This window comes from Mustelus asterias, chromosome 12, assembly GCF_964213995.1.
Source record: "Mustelus asterias chromosome 12, sMusAst1.hap1.1, whole genome shotgun sequence".
NCBI lineage: Eukaryota > Metazoa > Chordata > Chondrichthyes > Carcharhiniformes > Triakidae > Mustelus > Mustelus asterias.
Window position 1 is genome coordinate 86,801,542 of NC_135812.1, and position 20,657 is coordinate 86,822,198.

A 20,657-nucleotide genomic window follows, 5' to 3' on the forward strand; every position below is an offset into this window, starting at 1 on the left:
TTGCAGCATGATCATCATCGAGGCTTAATGTTGATGGAAGTTCAGAGTGCAACGACCTAATGTCCTTCGGAGAATACATTGCAACCTAGAATTTCCCGCACCAGATTAAATATGTAAATTGCACCCAATTTCCATAATTGAGTGATTTACAGAAAGCCCAGATCGCACAATGGGTAACATCGCTACCTTACTTTGTCTCCTCCAGTTTTCTCTTCTGCTTTCCTGAAGTCATTGATCCTTGCTCAGAGGCTTACAATCCCTGACCCAAATAGTTATTCCTCATGTGTGAGAGTAAATAGCGAGTGCTGACAACATTAAAACATAGAACAGTACAGCACAGTACAGACCCTTCGGCCCTCGATGTTGTGCCGAGCTTTGTCCGAAACCAAGATCCCACTCCCAATCATTCTGGTGTGCTCCATGTGCCTATCCAATAACCTCTTGAAAGTTCCTAAAGTGTCCGACTCCACTATCCCTGCAGGCAGTCCATTCCACACCCCAACCACTCTCTGAGTAAAGAACCTACCTCGGATATCCCTCCTATATCTCCCACCATGAACCTTATAGTTATGCCCCCTAGTAACAGCTACATCCACCCGAGGAAATAGTCTCTGAACGTCCACTCTATCTATCCCCCTCATCATCTTATAAACCTCTATTAAGTCGCCTCTCATCCTCCTCCACTCTAAAAAGAAAAGCCCGAGCTCCCTCAACCTTTCCTCATAAGACCTACCCTCCAAACCAGGCAGCATCCTGGTAAATCTCCTCTGCACTCTCTCTAATGCTTCCACATCCTTCTTATAGTGAGGTGACCAGAACTGCACACAATATTCCAAATGTGGTCTCACCAAGGTCCTGTACAGTTGCAGCATAACTCCACGGCTCTTAAACTCAAACCCCCTGTTAATAAACGCTAACACACTATAGACCTTCTTCACAGCTCTATCCACTTGAGTGGCAACCTTCAGAGATCTGTGGATATGAACCCCAAGATCTCTTTGTTCCTCCACATTCCTCAGAACCCTGCCATTGACCCTGTAATCCGCATTCAAATCTGTCCTACCAAAATGAATCACCTCGCACTTATCAGGGTTAAACTCCATCTGCCATTTTTCGGCCCAGTTCTGCATCCTATCAATGTCTCTTTGCAGCCTACAACAGCCCTCCACCTCATCCACTACTCCACCAATCTTGGTGTCATCAGCAAATTTACTGAACCACCCTTCAGCCCCCTCCTCCAAGTCATTGATAAAAATCACAAATAGCAGAGGACCAAGCACTGATCCCTGTGGTACACCGCTGGTAACTGGTCTCCAGTCTGAAAATTTTCCATCCACCACCACACTCTGTCTTCTATGAGATATGATGTGGAGATGCCGGCGTTGGACTGGGGTAAACACAGTAAGAGTTTAAACAACACCAGGTTAAAGTACAACAAGTTTATTTGGTAGCAAATACCATTAGCTTTCGGAGCGCTGCTCCTTCGTCAGATGGAGTGGAAATCTGCTCTCAAAAGGTTTGAGAGCAGATTTCCACTCCATCTGACGAAGGAGCAGCGCTCCGAAAGCGAATGGTATCTGCTACAAAATAAACCTGTTGGATTTTAACCTGGTGTTGTTAAAACTCTTTCAATGAGATAGCCAGTTACTTATCCAATTGGTCAAATTTCCCTCTATCCCACACCTCCTTACTTTCTTCATGAGCCGACCACGGGGAACCTTATCAAACGCCTTACTAAAATCCATGTATACGACATCAACTGCTCTACCTTCATCTACACACTTATTTACCTCCTCAAAGAATTCAATCAAATTTGTGAGGCAAGACTTACCCTTCACCAATCTGTGTTGACTATGCCGGATTAAGCTGTATCTTTCCAAATGGTCATAAATCCTATCCCACAGGACCTTTTCCATTAACTTACCGACCACCGAAGTAAGACTAACTGGCCTATAATTACCAGGGTAATTCCTATTTCCTTTCTTGAACAGAGGAACAACATTCGCCACTCTCCAGTCCTCTGGCACTATCCCCGTGGACAGTGAGGACCCAAAGATCAAAGCCAAAGGCTCTGCAACCTCATCCCTTGCCTCCCAAAGAATCCTAGGATATATCCCCTCTGGCCCAGGGGATTTATCAACCCTCAGGTTTTTCACAATTGCTAATACATCTTCCCTCAGAACATCTACCTCCTCCAGCCTATCAGTCTGTATCATACTCTCATCCTCAAAAACATGGCCCCTCTCCTTGATGAACACTGAAGAAAAGTATTCATTCATCGCCTCTCCTATCTCTTCTGACTCTATGCACAAGTTCCCACTACTATCCTTGACCGGCCCTAACCTCACCCTGGTCATTCTTTTATTTCTCACATAAGAGTAAAAAGCCTTGAGGTTTTCCTTGATTCGACCCGCCAAGGACTTCTCATGCCCCCTCCTAGCTCTCCTAAGCCCTTTTTTTTAGCTCATTGCTTGCTACCTTGTAACCCTCAAGCGACCCAACTGAACCTTGTTTTCTCATCCTTACATACGCTTCCTTTTTCCTCTTGACAAGACATTCAACCTCTTTTGTGTACCATGGTTCCCTCACTCAGCCATTTCCTCCCTGCCTGACAGGGACATACCTATCAAGGACACGCAGTATTTGTTCCTTGAACAAGCTCCACTTTTCATTTGTGCCTTTCCCTGACCGTTTCTGTTCCCATCTTATGCTCCCTAATTCTTGCCTAATCGCATCATAATTATCCCTCCCCCAATTATAAACCTTGCCCTGCCGTATGGCCCTATCCCTCTCCGTTGCAATAATGAAAGACACCAAATTGTGGTCACTATCTCCAAAGTGCTCTCCCACAAACAAATCTAACACTTGGCCCGGTTCATTACCCAGTACCAAGTCCAATGTGGCCCCACCTCTTGTCGGCCTATCCAGATATTGTGTCAGGAAACCCTCCTGCATACACTGTACAAAAACTGCCCCATCTGAACTATTCGACCTATAAAGGTTCCAATCAATATTTGGAAAGTTAAAGTCACCCATGACAACTACCCTGTGACCTCCACACCTATCCATAATCTGCTTTGCAATTTCTTCCTCCACATCTCTATTACTATTTGGGGGCCTATAGAAAACTCCTAACAACGTGACCGCTCCTTTCCTATTTCTAACTTCAGCCCATATTACCTCAGTAGGCAGATCCCCCTCGAACTGCCTTTCTGCAGCCGCTAAACTATCCTTGACTAACAATGCTACTCCTCCACCTCTTTTACCACCTTCCCTACTCTTACTGAAACATCTATACCCCGGAACTTCCAACAACCATTCCTGTCCCTGTTCTAACCATGTCTCCGTAATGGCCACAACATCGTAGTCCCAAGTACCAATCCACGCTCCAAGTTCACCTACCTTATTCTGGATGCTCCTTGCATTGAAGTAGACACACTTCAACCCACCTTCCTGTCTGCCGGTACACCCCTGCGACCTTGATACCCTCCTCAGTACCTCACTACACTCAACACTGGCTTCTGGACTACAAGCAGACAAGCAGACAAGATACCGAAAGGACTACAGATCACGAACCCACTCAGGTCAACCTATAACACAGACTACGCTGAGAGACTTTGCCGTCGCACCTCTCTCACCCTCCTCAACCACCTCATACACCAACTCTACAGCAAACGCCGCAGCCTGGAAACCAAGATCGAATCCATATTCTCAACTTGCGCTCAGGACGCAGACCAGCTGCGAAACTCTGCCAAGCAGACGAGACAAAGGAACTACACCATCTACATGCACACCAAGAACAGGAAACTTGAGAAACTCGGCATCACCACCAGCAGCAACCAAGCCTCCCCCGGTACCACAGTAGGAAACAGTCCCACTGCAGGGAAGTCCATTGTCAACTTGTCCGACTACACACTTCAACCAGATGAAATCGAAGTTCTCAGCCGAGGGCTTAATTTTTGCCCCACCACCAAAATAGACCCCATCAGTCTCGCAGCAGACACAGAGGAATTCATCAGGCGAATGAGGCTGAGGGAGTTCTTCCACAAACCCCAAGAGGCCAACAACGAACACAATGAGACAGCCAATGAACTGGAACAGCCGACAGAGAGATCCGCAGTGCATCCGAAGAGGAAAGAGTCGAATTGGACTCCTCCGGAAGGCCGCTGCCCTCGACTTGACATGTATGCCCAAGCCGTCAGGAGGTGCGTCAACACCAAATTCATCAGCCGCACTCACAAGACAGCCCCGAACATCACCCAAGCACAACGTAACGCCATCCACGCTCTCAAGACCAACCGCAACATTGTCATCAAACCAGCAGACAAAGGAGGGGCCATCGTCATACTGAACAGAACGGATTACTGCAAAGAAGTGTACCGACAACTCAACAACGAGGAACACTACAGACAGTTACCTGCAGATCCGACCAAAGAACACACCCGTCAACTCAACACTCTGATCAAGACCTTTGATCCGGACCTTCAGAACACCCTCCGTGCTCTCATCCCACGTACTCCCCGCGTTGGAGATCTCTACTGCCTCCCGAAGATACACAAGGCAAACACACCCGGCCGTCCCATCGTATCGGGCAATGGGACCCTGTGCGAGAACCTCTCCGGCTATGTCGAGGGCATCCTGAAACCCATTGTACAAAGAACCCCCAGCTTTTGTCGCGACACGACGGACTTCCTACAGAAACTCGGCACACATGGAGCAGTTGAACCAGGAGCGCTCCTCGTCACAATGGATGTCTCAGCACTCTACACCAGCATCCCCCATGACGATGGCATTGCTGCAACGGCCTCAGTGCTCAGCGCCAACAACTGCCAGTTTCCAGATGCAATTTTACATCTCATCCGCTTCATCCTGGACCACAATATCTTCACCTTCAACAACCAGTTCTTCATCCAGACACACGGAACAGCCATGGGGACCAAATTTGCACCTCAATATGCCAACATCTTCATGCACAGGTTCGAACAAGACTTCTTCACCGCACGGGACCTTCAACCGGTGCTATACACTAGATACATCGATGACATTTTCTTCCTTTGGACTCATGGTGAACAATCACTGAAACAACTCTATGATGACATCAACAAGTTCCATCCCACCATCAGGCTCACCATAGACTACTCTCCGGAATCGGTTGCATTCTTGGACACGCGCATCTCCATTAAGGACGGTCACCTCAGCACCTCACTGTACCGCAAGCCCACGGATAACCTCACGATGCTCCACTTCTCCAGCTTCCACCCTAAACACGTTAAAGAAGCCATCCCCTACGGACAAGCCCTCCGTATACACAGGATCTGCTCGGATGAGGAGGATCGCAACAGACACCTCCAGACGCTGAAAGATGCCCTCATAAGAACAGGATATGGCGCTAGACTCATTGATCAACAGTTCCAACGCGCCACAGCGAAAAACCGCACCGACCTCCTCAGAAGACAAACACGGGACACAGTGGACAGAGTACCCTTCGTTGTCCAGTACTTCCCCGGAGCGGAGAAGCTACGGCATCTCCTCCGGAGCCTTCAACATGTCATTGATGAAGACGAACATCTCGCCAAGGCCATCCCCACACCCCCACTTCTTGCCTTCAAACAACCGCACAACCTCAAACAGACCATTGTCCGCAGCAAACTACCCAGCCTTCAGGAGAACAGTGACCAAGACACCACACAACCCTGCCACAGCAACCTCTGCAAGACGTGCCGGATCATCGACACAGATGCCATCATCTCACGTGAGAACACCATCCACCAGGTACACGGTACGTACTCTTGCAACTCGGCCAACGTTGTCTACCTGATACGCTGCAAGAAAGGATGTCCCGAGGCATGGTACATTGGGGAAACTATGCAGACGCTGCGACAACGGATGAATGAACACCGCTCGACAATCACCAGGCAAGACTGTTCTCTTCCTGTTGGGGAGCACTTCAGCGGTCACGGGCATTCGGCCTCTGATATTCGGGTAAGCGTTCTCCAAGGCGGCCTTCGCGACACACGACAGCGCAGAGTCGCGGAGCAGAAACTGATAGCCAGGTTCCGCACACACAAGGACGGCCTCAACCGGGATATTGGGTTTATGTCACACTATTTCACATAAATATTTCTGCTTTTTTCCTCCTGAGTCTTTATCATGCGTCCTAGAATCAGAATTTATGTCACACTATTTGTAACTCCCACAGTTGCGTGGACCTGCAGAGTTTCACTGGCTGTCTTGTCTGGAGACAATACACATCTTTTTAGCCTGTCTTGATGCTCTCTCCACTCCCATTGTTTTGTTTCTTAAAGACTGGATTAGTTGTAAGTATTTGCATTCCAACCATTATTCATGTAAATTGAGTCTGTGTCTTATAAGTTCTGTTTGTGAACAGAATTCCCACTCACCTGAAGAAGGGGCTCAGAGCCTCGAAAGCTTGTGTGGCTTTTGCTACCAAATAAACCTGTTGGACTTTAACCTGGTGTTGTTAAACTTCTTTCTGGACTACAGCCATGTAGTCCAGAAACATGGTGTTGCTGAAAAATACTGTGCTGAGGACAGACATCTCAGGAGGATTGAATGTGGTGATTGCTGAGACCACAAAATGAATTCAGCAATATGGATCAGGGTCCCAAATAGGATGTAAAAAAAACATGGCACTGTAATGCAAGTCCTAACAGTCCTGTCCCAACAAGTCTACATTTGAACTTTTGCAAAAATGGCACATAGTTCCAGGTGACAAGACTTAGAAACAGTGGCAACATCTTGAAAAGTGCCATTGCCAGCTTTGTTGCTGTTATTCTATGAGGCATTTGGACTAATAGAGAACACAGTGACTCAGTTCCAATGTTCCAGATTCAAACAGTAAACAATAAGTGGCCAAGTACTTTTAATGCCAAATTTCTGGTATGTCTGTGTAAACAGTTTTGCACAGATGCATTAAACAAGTCATGGACGCATTGTTCTCTAAAGCTTACAATTTCATCAGATTCCTATTGACAAGCAGCTGTGACATGACATTGCAGTTTACTGAATGGCATGGTTCCCAAAATCCATGGAATTGAACTCAAAGCCCCTTTGATTAACATAAGTGTTACATCAACAGGAACAGATCCCATTCTCGCAATCTGCATCTTGTTTGTAACTGCAGCACACCATCAAGAAAATGAATGTTTTCTTCCCAAACAGCTGCCATAGTGTTTTCGTTTCCTTTAGGGAAGGCAAATCCGCCATCCTTACCTGGTTTGGCCTACAACGTGACTCCACAGCAATGTGGTTGACTCTTAACTGCCCTCCCTCAGTTCAAGGGCAATTAGGGATGGGCAAAAATGCCCATGAAAGAATAAAGAAAAATAAGACTTGAACAGATGTTTGAAGGTCTGTGGGGAGTGAGAGGGGTTAGGATGATGGAAATTGATCGGGGGAATTTGGAGGATAGTAGGGGTGGGAGCAAGAGGAGACAGAGCCCACTTACAGCGGCTCCCCAGGAAAGCATCTGAATCCAGGAGGTTGAGGTAAAGACACTTGTCTCCTGAATCTGCCAAGTTATCGCCTCGAAGGAGTTCCTGGGTTTCCCCAAGATTCAGGAAACCCAGCCGACAATAGCTGAATTCCACAAGGAAATGACAATGAGGCTCACGGTATCACAGTTAATTTCCCGCCTGCTTCCTCGCAGCATGTTGGTTGCCTGTCCACTGTCTGGATGATATCTGCCAAAACCAGACCGGGTGGGATGGAGATCCAAAACAGATTTTAAACTTTAATCACCTGCCAATTGACCCAAAGCCACTCTTTTTTTAAAAAGTTAAAATTCCTCCCTATTATTTACTACTGAGGGCAGGGTTTTCTGTTTGTGGTCAGGACCCAGACGCCATTTCCAGTCCTCGACCTCTCTCCAAGGGGGAAGAAGACAGGGTAATGATTTTTCCAGAGATTGGCCCTAATTGGCTGGAGGTCAGGTTTGGTGACCAACCTGTGGCAGGTAGGTCGTGGTTTTGTGGCAGGTAGGTCGTGCCTTACTAACCTTATTGAGTTTTTTGAGAAAGTGACCAAGGAGGTGGATGGGGGCAAGGCAGTGGACGTGGTATATATGGATTTTAGTAAGGCGTTTGATAAGGTTCACCATGGTAGGCTTCTGCAGAAAATGCAGATGTATGGGATTGGGGGTGATCTAGGAAATTGGATCAGGAATTGGCTAGCGGATAGGAAACAGAGGGTGGTGGTTGATAGTAAATATTCATCATGGAGTGCGGTTACAAGTGGTGTACCTCAGGGATCTGTTTTGGGGCCACTGCTGTTTGTAATATTTATTAATGATCTGGATGAGGGTATAGTTGGGTGGATTAGCAAATTTGCTGATGACACCAAAGTCGGTGGTGTGGTAGACAGTGAGGAAGGGTGTCGTAGTTTGCAGGAAGACTTAGACAGGTTGCAAAGTTGGGCCGAGAGGTGGCGGATGGAGTTTAATGCGGAGAAGTGTGAGGTAATTCACTTTGGTAGGAATAACAGATGTGTTGAGTATAGGGCTAACGGGAGGACTTTGAATAGTGTGGAGGAGCAGAGGGATCTAGGTGTATGTGTGCATAGATCCCTGAAAGTTGGGAATCAAGTAGATAAGGTTGTTAAGAAGGCATATGGTGTCTTGGCGTTTATTGGTAGGGGGATTGAATTTAGGAGTCGTAGCGTTATGTTGCAACTGTACACAACTCTGGTGCGGCCGCACTTGGAGTACTGTGTGCAGTTCTGGTCCCCACATTACAGGAAGGATGTGGAGGCTTTGGAGAGGGTGCAGAGGAGGTTTACCAGGATGTTGCCTGGTATGGAGGGGAGATCCTATGAGGAGAGGCTGAGGGATTTGGGATTGTTTTCGCTGGAAAGGCGGCGGCTAAGAGGGGATCTTATTGAAACATATAAGATGATTAGAGGTTTAGATAGGGTGGATAGTGATAGCCTTTTTCCTCTGATGGAGAAATCCAGCACGAGGGGGCATGGCTTTAAATTGAGGGGGGGTAGTTATAGAACCGATGTCAGGGGTAGGTTCTTTACCCAGAGGGTGGTGAGGGATTGGAATGCCCTGCCAGCATCAGTAGTAAATGCGCCTAGTTTGGGGGCGTTTAAGAGATCCGTAGATAGGTTCATGGACGAAAAGAAATTGGTTTAGGTTGGAGGGTCACAGTTTTTTTTTTAACTGGTCGGTGCAACATCGTGGGCCGAAGGGCCTGTTCTGCGCTGTAATGTTCTATGTTCTATGTTCTAACCAGCGGAGGCGGCTGTGAGAAGCAAGTGCACGTGAGTCTGGAACTGTGGGCCTGTTTTAAAGGCATGAGAGAATAGTCATTATCGTGGCTTGAAATGCAATGGTGGACAGAAGTGAGGAAAAGGGGAACCAAGTTCAAGTACCCATGGCAGGGCTGCCACTAGATTTAGGGATGCCACCCTTGATGTCCTGTGGGAGGCTGAGCGTGAAAGGTAAGGGGTCTTATTCCTGGAGGGTGACAGGAGAATGCTACCCAGCCAAATCAAGCAAACCTGGCTGGAGATGGCATTGTCTGAATAGTGCAGTGTCATCAGGACCTGGGTAGAGTGCCAGAAGAGGTTTCATTTATGTTCTATGTTTTGGCAAAGTGGGTTTAACAGAACAACCAGACGGAAAGCCTCCAGGTTTATAAACACACCAGCTGAGCAGCCTGATGGTGACTGGTGCTCCTGAATATGACTGAAATATTCACCCAGAATCATTAATGGTCACTGAGCAAGGCTCAAATCCCTAGAGCTATTTTGGAGCTGGCAGCACAGATAATTACATTTCAATGAGTCCCTGGAATTGGTGAGATAGGCCAGCATTGCCCTGTCTCTGTATTTTTGTCCTTGCATAAGAGGGCCTAAAATGCGCGAGAATGGGCACACATAGGAAGAGGAGAGCTCAGCTCACCATCCTGACTACATGGAGGGGGTAGCCCTTCACATAATGAGGAAGTGAGCGATGAAGAGATGGCAATAGTTGTAGGAGAGGGGGAAAAATGTGAGTCGGGCAGAGATGAAGGGGAAGGAATGCACTTCTTCCACGCAACAGCAATGCATCTTTTATATCCCACAGGGCTAGTTAAGGAGAGGGTAACATGCCAGTGCCACTGCATGTCCCTGAGGTCCTTGAACAACATAGAAGCCACAGACCCAGCACCATCACACTATTCAAGCGCAACCTCCCAGCATGGATATACTCAAACCGATGGATTCTCATGCGCGGTTAGAAAGGATGGCACTGGGTGAGGAGCATATCATTAGTGAGCAGGAGTTGTTGAGAAAGGCATAGGCATCTGTGGGCAGTCCCCTTCAAATGAGGGAGGACAGACACAGCCATACTCAGCTGAGCGCAGATGTACAGCCTCGGGAGTCACAAGCAAGGCAGCTCTACTTTAAGCAGCAGCGTGAGATGAGCAGGACTCTTACAGGACATCATCTCACCAGTTCAGGTATTGGAACCACACTTTTAGAGACCCAATGGCCTACTCACTAATTGTCCATGTGAACATATGGCTTCACTTGTGGCGCCTCTATTTCCCTTGGGATCATGTAAAGGGGTGAATTGCCATCTCTTGTCTCCTCAAAAATCATCCACTAAATTTTGATAGTAACATAAAGAGTTGCAGCATCCTGGATTGCCAGATAATGAAGATGTCTTAGCAGCTGCCAGAATAGCGAGTGCACAAATGCATAAAGCACTTATGGTCTCATACCAGCTGAACATTTAATGTAGTGGAAACTTTTCCTGTTGATGAATCTCACCGGCTGTTCACCCATTATCTTGAAGGCTAAATGGATGCAATCGATAATGTCCCAACCTGCAGGAATCCAGTAATGGAGGCAAATCTCACTTCTTTTTGTACCTGCTGAGACCTGTCTATTTGAAATTGTATCTAGTGCTCAACCAATACAAATATGGCATCAGAGACCTGCGAGGTGCAATGGTGTGCAGCTGCTTGAGAGATACCATCAAGATCCAGCACTGATCCTTGGAAGCAGCCAGAGGTGAAGCAGTCCAAGGTCATAGTGACATTAATGGCTCTGATGCACCATGGTGGGGAATACTGTGAGATCTGAGCTTTTGCTCAATGAGGGCACAAATCTCAGATACCATCTTCCTCGATAGATGCAGTCTCCTTTCGCACTGATTCTCTGACATGTCCAGGTCGCTTCTTCTTTGGTGGTGCATTTAATGCTGAGGGTATGTCCTTTATTCCCTTGCTGCCCCTCATTCCTCCCCTCTGCCCTCTTCATGTCCAGGACTCTACATTTGTTTCTGAGGATGTTGCTGCTAACTGCAACTCATTCCGATCTCCAAGCACCTTAATCTCATGTCCAACTGTTGTCTTGCTTGTGGTCAGCTGCACTCACAATATTTACTGTAACCCCCTCTTTTGGCCCCAAGTACCCTGGAGGGTCACAGCCCACTTCAACTGTCTCAGTACACACTGCACACACCCACTGCTAACTCTTCTCACCTGATGGCAACTGTGTGCCAAAAAATGAGTAACCCTTTTAATTGTGCACCTTTTAAAGAATCTATCTCATTGAATGGCAAGGTCACAACTGGCTCCCAGTTGTGTTGTCACCTCCTACTTGGAACGTTACAGATCCAGCATGGATCCCATGCCTTTCCAGCAAAATTGCTCACTAACCCTTAATGAGCTGATGAACTCTTTCACAGGCTTAATTGGAAATTCTCCAAATCGGGTGGGTTGCTGTGTCCTGCCATACCGCTCCTTAGCAAAATTGCTGACCTCGGAAATGGCATTGGAAAACTGGAATGATGATTGGGATTGGGAAAATACATGCCAGCCCGCCACAGTTCCGACTGGTCCTTTTGGTCATCAAAATCCTGTTCTGTATGGTGGGAAAGTGCAGTGTGTAATATTATATCCACAATAAAAATGACAATTTTTAAGAGTTTGTTAGACAGCAACCAAAGCAATTCTTAAATATTGGCAGAGTTCTTTCAGGCTATTTACGTGGGCCAGAATTCTCTGGTCTTACACAACCCCGCGACTGCTGCCAGCAAGAACGGAGAATTTGGAACCCAGTCAAATCTCCATTCACTTCAGCGGGACTGGAGAATCCCAGCCGTGGGCGAAGTCGGAGAATGCTGCTCATGGACTTTTGAAAAAGAGAGACGAGTGATTTGAGTTTAATGGATTTCTGAGAACCTATTAAGTAATGTAGTTGATTGTAAGATTAGATTCAAGATATGAACTGTTTCCATATTCAGATATTCTAATCAGCATTTCATTTTGTGTTTGGCTTTTTAAATTTTTTTCAGCATTTGCTTTTGATTGTATCAAACAGAACTGTAAAAGTGTGATAAAAATAGTGATAAAAACGTATTGAGGAGGGTACTTATAGTGTAGCCGAAAAATTGAAATAATAACTTGGAACTAGAGGGAAGCATTCTTCTATAATCTACTCAAACATAAGCTTTTGGAAACAGATGTTGATTTAGTTTCCACAACTGTTAACTCTTAACGGCATTCCTGCAGCAAATCAACTTACACCGAAAACTTTCTCTAATTTTGAGATTTGTAGAGCATTGATAATATTTGTTATTATTATTATGCATTTATTTAATTATTTTTGTAGTAATAAAATGACTAAGTGCTAAATTGGCCCCTAACCCACAAACCACAATCAGTACGGATAGGCAACAACATCTCCTCCACAATCATCCTCAACACTGGTGCCCCACAAGACTGTGTCCTCAGCCCCTTACTAAACTCCTTATACACTTATGACTGTGTGGCCAAATTTCTCTCCAATCGAATTTAAAGTTTGTTGATGACACCACCATAGCGGGTCGGATCCCAAACAATGACAAGGCGGAGTACAGGAAAGAGATAGAGAATCTGGTGCGACGACAATGATTTCTCCCTCAATGTCAACAAAATGAAGGAGAGAGTCATCGACTTCAGGAAGCGTAGTGGAGGACATGCCCATCTACATCAATGAGGATGAAGTAGAAATGGCCGAGAGCTTCATGTTTTTAGGTGTCCAGATCACCAACAACCTGTCCTGGTCCCTCCATGCTGACGCTCCAGTTAAGAAAGCTCACCAACTCCTCTACTTCCTCAGAAGACTAAGGAAATTTGGCATGTCAGCTACGACTCTCACCAACTTTTACAGATGCACCATAGAAAGCACTCTTTCTGGTTGTATCACAGCTTGGTATGGCTCCTGCTCTGTCCCAAACCACAAGAAACTACAAAGGGCCGTGAACGAAGCCCAGTCCATCACTCAAACCAGCCTCCCACCCACTGACTCTGTCTACACTTCCCGCTGCCTTGGCAAAGCAGCCAGCATAACTAAGGACTCCATGCATCCCGAACATACTCTCTTCCACCTTCTTCTATTGGGAAAAAGATGCAAAAGTCTGAGGACACATTCCAACTGACTCAAGAACAGCTTCTTCCCTGCTGCCATCAAACCTTTGAATGGATCTATCTCACATTAAGTTGATCGTTCTCTACACCCTAGCTATGACTGTAACACTACATTCTGCACTCTCTCCTTTCCTTCTCTGGGTATGGTATCCTTTGTTTGTACAGAGAGCAAGAAACAATACTGTTCACTGTATACCAATACATGTGACAATAATAAATCAAATCAAATCAAATCAAAAGAGAGAAAATTTGGGACTCTGGATAGAGAAGAAGTGAGGTGCTTTGCTAGTTTGCCTGAGTACTTACTCATTGTGCCATGAAATGGTATGCCTTTTCTCAAATTCCATCCCTAATATAATTTCCCAAATGATCAGTTCCAGGTCTTAGTGATGCTATTGAGGTGAATGAAGGAATGAAACATTAATCAGATGAGTCAAACTTCTCACCTGATGGTCTCGCCTCAATGACATATCGACTGATTGGTGCCTTGCCAGCGTCTCCACTGGACCAATGAATAGTAATGGCTGATCCATACCTGTAGATCAATGGCTCACCTGGGGGGCCAGGAGCACCTTGCGGGAAAAGAAAAGGTATAATATCAATAGAAATAGAATGCAGTATTGCCTTTCTCAACTTTAGGAAATCCAATTTCAGTTAAATTTTTTTTACTGTATTCACTATTATAATGGAGGAAATGTGGCAGCCAAGTTGTACTCAAAAAAACTTGAAATTGGCAATGAGATAAATGAATAGATAGCCTTATTTTGGGTGATTATGGTTGAGAGATAAATGTTGGTCAGGACGCCAGGAGAATCCCCTTAGTTTTAACATCCATCAGTATCCATCTTATTTTCCGTGTGCATCAAAGAAATACAATTATTTGAAGAAAAAGTGCAACTGAAGTTCGTCTCCCATCATTCCCACAAATTCCACTCAGCTCAACATCACCAAAAGACTCAGGTAACCTGTGTTCAATAGCTTTCTGAGGCAGCTAACTACATAATGATCCCACTTTAATAAAATGGTAATTTATTTCAAACACGTATTATTCAAGATGGCTATCCTTTTCGTTTCCCACCCCCCAAAGAACACATTCTTGATATTCCTGTATTCTCTGAATACAGCTTTTTTGCAAACTTGCCCAAACTTAAACATTGCTCCTTTCACCAATCCCGATTTCCACTATAAAATTGCACCAAGACCGCTGCAACAAAGTCACCAATAAAATACGGCCTTTGTGACTGAGAGTACTCATGCCCTGCTCATTCACAGTTACCTCTGCAAGGTGTGACATGATCGAACACTGCATCCTTCCTCACTATCTCTCTATTCTGGTCCACCCTCGTAATGCTTCCTTAACCTTTTCCATTAAACCTATTCCACTAAAATCAACACACTCGAGCTTCTCCTCCATTCTCATGTCAGCAGCTCAGATGTTCCTCAAGGGGGCATTCTTGGCTCCCTTCTCGGCCTCAGCTAAGTATTGCTGTAAATGTTGGTGACATCATTCATGGCATGTTGACAAACAACCTCTGCCACCACCCTTCATTGCTTAATCTCCCCACATAATTAGCCAACATGAAGTCTTGCATTGCAGCATTCTTCAACTCAACATTGCCAAGAGCAAAGCCATCCTGCTTGATTTCCATCAAAAATTCTATACCTTAGCCTCTGATTCTGAGCCTGATTATGCGCCATCTCAGTTTCTTGCTTAAATATCCTTGCCACCAGCAAAATTTCACCTCCACAACATGGCTTGGCCATTTCACTTCTACTACTGCAGAAATTGTCACTTTCAGACATGATTATTCCATTGCATCCTTCAATAATGTTACCTGGTCCAAAACTCCACAGCCTGTGTCCAATCACACGGTGATACCTACCTTTTTAAAAAAATGCTTATGTTAATAGATTCCTTATACTCTGGTGGACATATTTTATTCACAAAATGATTCACAAAAATCCATTTGTGAGGATTGTGAGGTTACAGGCAGCAGCTGTTATGTCTATTATCACCCCAAAGGAAACTCTCAGTTCTAGCTTAATAAACTACTTTTTAAGTTAGAATGCAGTGTTTTTCTAAACAAAAGTCACTTATGCAGGGATTTTTTCACAAAATGTATTAAAATATATATTATATTGAGACCCAGATATTCCCCAACCCTGGACAGACTTGCCTGTAAAACAATATTTTTAAACAACATAATGTAATCAAGTTTGCTTTAAATCTTGGACTTGAGATGACTTGTGGAAATCGAGGCTCCTGATTATAACTGACCCTGGCAGTACTTGAAGCTTTCACTTGGTCCACGTTATATAAATTTCAACTCAAAACATTTAAAATGGAAGAGAACAAGATTTGCATAAAATAACTTATTGAGTTACCTTCTCCTGGTCCAGTGGTGATATTTGCCTCAATTTCTGGTCCGTAAGTGTACGTTTTTGCCTTGATTCGGTAAGTGTAAGTCACACCATCTGACAGGTCTTTTATTTTCATCCATCGAGGACTGTTTCCCTTCACATCCACAGTTACAATCTTACTGACTCCTGTACAGTGAGAGAATTACTGAAACCAGCCAGTTTGCAATATACCAAGGAAAACAGTAGTTGCATGGTTTAATTATGACAAAAGATGAACAAGTACACAAGGAAATCACTCGGAAATCAGAAATCAGTAAATATGATCACAATTGGCATTCTCTATAATGTTCAGTTCTTTTCTCTTTGCCCAAATTTTCTCCCGCTTCTGAAGACAAATCTCTTGATAGGGGATAGTTACATAGATTTTTAAAAATTCATGTGTGGGACATGGGCGTCGCTGGCTGGCCAGCATTTATTGTCCATCCCTAGTTGCTCTTGAGAAGGTGGTGGTGAGCTGCCTTCTTGAATGGCTGCAGTCCATGTTCCGTGGGTTGACCCACAGACAGTGTTGACCCACACATGGATATCCTATGGAATCTTTGCCAAGTCACCATTATGCTTGATTAAATGTTGATGATGCAACAATAAAAGTCAGGAAGTTTTATTACTTAATATATTTGCTTCCTTCTTTAAAGTATTTCTTCCTTTCTAATGATTGTATTTATTCTTTCTTCTCTTTGTTCATACTTTTCCTTAGCTATTTCTTTCATTCTCATATTTTATTTCTTACCTAACTCACTGTCAGTGAACTCTGTATCCGAAGCCTCTGTATTACCCAGAGCAACATTAAATTGATGTGAAAGACAGCTTGTAGGAAATAGTGGACTTTCATTGATCTTGGCTCTCAATGAGGTGGATTCCTTTTGCAGTGTTTTTACATATATTGTGTGCTGATACAATAATCTTCTTAGCATAGATATACAAACCATATTCTTACCATCGACTGGTGTACAAGGTTCATAAACTAGTCGGTATCCTTCAATTATTCCATTTGGATATTTTGGTCCTCCCCAGGACACATTCACAGAGGTCGTCGTCAGTTCACTGAATCGTATGTAGCTTGGAGCACTTGGAGCTGTTTATGGAAAAATTAAGCAGTTAATCAGCCACACTGTTATCTGTCTTCACAAAACACACAATGAGGAGAAACCAGATGTTTGGTAAATGAGATATTTTAAGATTTGCACCGTTAATGAAGATATTTTTAAGATTTAATATTCCCCATTCACATTCATAATCTCTCATGACAAGGCACATGGCGAGTCCAGAGGAAGTGCAGTATTCGTTCAGGCCAAGAGCATGGGAGAAAAGTTGAGAGGAGAGAGGGAAGACTAAGTAAAAATGGTGCAAAATTGGGAATGTGTGTGTGCCTCTGTATGTATTTATTAAAAATAAATTGCTTCTGTATGGATATTCTGGCTACAAAAGCTTACTTCCTGTTGTCAGGCTTTTGTTATAATTGAGGCAACCTATCCCATTATAAAGTCCTAAGTCCACATTTATTTTGGAAACTGTGCGTGTAAACTTACCATGCCGTAATTACACATGCTAGCCAGTGAAGCTCAGTTTCGTAATCCCAGGTTCTCAGGCAATGCAGCAGCGAAACACTTGTGCTTCAAGCAGCGTTGCATCTAAGCTTTCCAAAATGCTGTTTGATTTTGCTGTTTAACTATAAATATTGAATTATGCATTTAATTCTCCCTGGATGCTTTTTGCTGGATCCTTGCAATTGCTGGGTCATATCATTGGTGGGCTCAATGGAATAAATTCATCTCTTTATTATCTTTTTCAAACAAAGGATGATTCTCCTCAAAAGAGACACAAGAACATAAGAAATAGGAGCAAGAGTAGGCAATTTAGCCCTTCGAGCCTGCTCCACCATTCAATGAGGTCATGGTTGATCTACTTCAACATCATTTTCCTGCACTATCCCAATATTTCTTGATATTTTTAATATGAAGAAACCTATCGATCTCAGTGTGGAACATAGTCAATGACTGAGCCTCCACAGCCCTCTGGGACAGAGAATTCCAAGGATTCACCACCTTATGAGTGAAGAAATCTCCCTTCATTTCAGTCTCAAATTGCTTGCCCCTTATTCTGAGACTGTGTCTCCTGGTTCTAGAACCCCAGTAAGAAGTTTAACAACACCAGGTTAAAGTCCAACATACCAAATAAACCTGTTGGACTTTAACCTGGTGTTGTTAAACTTCTTACTGTGTTTACCCCAGTCCAACGCCGGCATCTCCACATCTAGAACCCCAGCCAGGGAAAATATCACTCTTGCATCTGTCCCGTCGAGTCCTGTAAGAATTTTGGATGTTTGAATGAGATCTAAACTTCAGACTATTTGATTGTTCCTCACAGGACAATCACTCCATTCTAGTAATCAATTTAGTGAACCTTTGCTGCATTCCTGTACATCTTTCCTTAGATAAGGAGAACAAATCTGCACACAATACTCCCAGTGAGCTCTCACCAAGGCGCTATATAATAGCGGTAAGACATCTTTACTCCTATACTCAAATTCTTGTGCAATAAAGGTTAACATATCATTTGCCTTATTAATTGCTTGCTGTACTTGTATGACTCATGAACAAGGATACCCAAGTCCCTTTGAAATTCAACACTTCCCAACCTCTTACCACTTAATACTCAGCCTTTTTGTTCTTCCTACCAAAGTGGATAACCTCACATTTCTGCACACTGTATTCCCTCTGTCAAATATTTGCTCATTCACTTCAACTCTCCAAATCCCTTTGAAGCATCTGAGCATCCTTCCTGCAACTCACATTTCCACCTAGTTTTGTGCCAACTGCAAATATGGAAATATTAAAACATCAGGGGCATTGGCAGTAGAGTCAAAGAGTATAGTAAGATGTAGGATTCTTTCTTCCAAAGATCATCTGCTTCTGATACGGTTTCATTCTCCTGAACAAGGTCTGGAAAGAGCCAACCAAAGTCCAGACGTTCCTGTGGCAGATGGTCATTGCCTTGTTCGGTGCCTCCTATACCTGCCTCTTCTAGCCTGTGTGCTAGAGAAAGTGAGAGATGCACAATCTCCTTCTTTGGTCCAGTAGACGGTGTTTCTGCAATAAAGACAAGCTCACTGCATAATAAGTGGACTTCCATTTATGCTGCAGTGCTTGGCTTTTCCAATCCTTGGACACCTTTGGAAATTCACCTCTGAGCATTGATCCATTGTCCCCTATTGTTATCTCATCAACCTCTTGTAAAAATTCTTTCATGGGATGTGGGCATCACTGGGATGGCAGCATTTGTTGCCCATCCCTAATTGCCCTTGAACTGAATGACTTGCTAGGCCATTTCAGAGGGCAGTTAAGAGTCAACCACATTGTTATGGATTTGGAGTCATATGTAGGCCAGCTGCCCGGGTGGGATTCAAACTCATTTATCCTCAGCATTAGCCTGGCATTCTGGATTACTAATCCAATAACATTACCACACTGTACATGCAACCCCCTCACCTGCACCCCCATGTAGAAGACCAAGCCCTGAACACATTGATCTACTAATCAGAGACACTTGCTGGTTCTGTAAAATGTGAAGAGTTTTGTTAATTTCTTTATCTTTATGCCTAAGGCATGAAGTGAATGGACCCTTCACTTTGAAGTGTGTGCCTGCCAGCCCCTTATAGTTTTGAATTGGCTTTCTACTTCCTCAAGACAGAAGTCTGTTCAATTTGTCTGATAAGACTGTGACCCCTGCCCCAGTGTTCAGTTCTGTATCCTTGGACTTACAACTCTGTAGACCAGAACTGCATATTGGGATCTTTGATTTCTCCTCAGAAATCATCAGGTCGCAATGCTGTATTTCTAATTTCTGGACTTCAAAATGATTGGAAGCTTGTTCTAGCTGTCTTCCTTTAAATGGTGTGTTACATCTGCAGAATTGTGTAAAATTTCCTGTCCTGCCACAGAGAAACCGGTGCTGTGGTTTCCTCCCACATTTTGAAAGATATTCTGGTTAGGTGCATTGATCCAAACAGGCGCCGGACTGTGGCGACTAGGGGAATTTCACAGTAACTTCACTGCAGTGTTAATGTAAGCCTTACTTGTGGCTGATAGATAAATAAGTAAATAAACAAGCCCCCCGTATTGGGCAGTCTTTGTGATGATGTAGGGCAGCTTTTACTGGCTGCGCTTGCCCCAAAACCGGAAAATCCCACCCCCTGAGGTCAACGGACCTTTCCATGGTCCATCTCTTGCCCACTCCGATTCCCGTGGCAGACAGAAAGGGAAAATTCACCCCGTTATTATTTGGTGCCACGTTTGGAACATTTTAATATAGGTGAAAAAGTTCCCCACCTTTGGCAGGTTTGGAAAACTTTTTCCATGGGCTTTTTGGTGAATGGGGCTCCTGATTTTGGGCTTACATACAAACCCCTCCTGAGCCTCAATGTCTCCCTGAATTACATCCCAATTCTGCTGGCACAGTTCCACCTGCCTTGTAAACTGTTTGGCTCCTGCAAGATTCAATCCTCTTTGGATTGAAAAAAATCTGACAGTGTCATCGAGCTCGCTGACTATAGCCTAGAATATTTCAGCCTCCCCGCCACGGGTATCCCCACAGTGGGCCCAACGAGCCATTGAAATCTCCGTTCACATTGGCCAGACTGGAGAATTTGCCAGTCTGAAGGGGTGGAAAATTCTGGCTATGATTAAATTGCATATTAACTCTTGCTTTAGAACTCCATAGCTGCATCTTCTGTTCAATTGATACAAGTCGGTAATAAATGAATCAATGGATTCAGCTGAACTTTGGCTTCTCTAGTTGAATCTAGCCCATTCA

General features: G+C 44.4%; 1 protein-coding gene across 1 annotated transcript in view; it reads right to left on the reverse strand.

Annotated features, from left to right (window-relative positions):
• The window catches only part of sdk2b (sidekick cell adhesion molecule 2b), a 939,592-nt gene that overhangs the window by 103,948 nt on the left and 814,987 nt on the right, over window positions 1–20,657 (reverse strand). The window contains exons 38-40 of the mRNA XM_078225548.1: window positions 16,783–16,920; window positions 15,810–15,971; window positions 13,871–13,996 (exon numbers count right to left, since the gene is read on the reverse strand). Coding sequence (XP_078081674.1) covers window positions 13,871–13,996; window positions 15,810–15,971; window positions 16,783–16,920 — 426 coding nt within the window. The remainder of the gene's footprint in view (window positions 1–13,870; window positions 13,997–15,809; window positions 15,972–16,782; window positions 16,921–20,657) is intronic.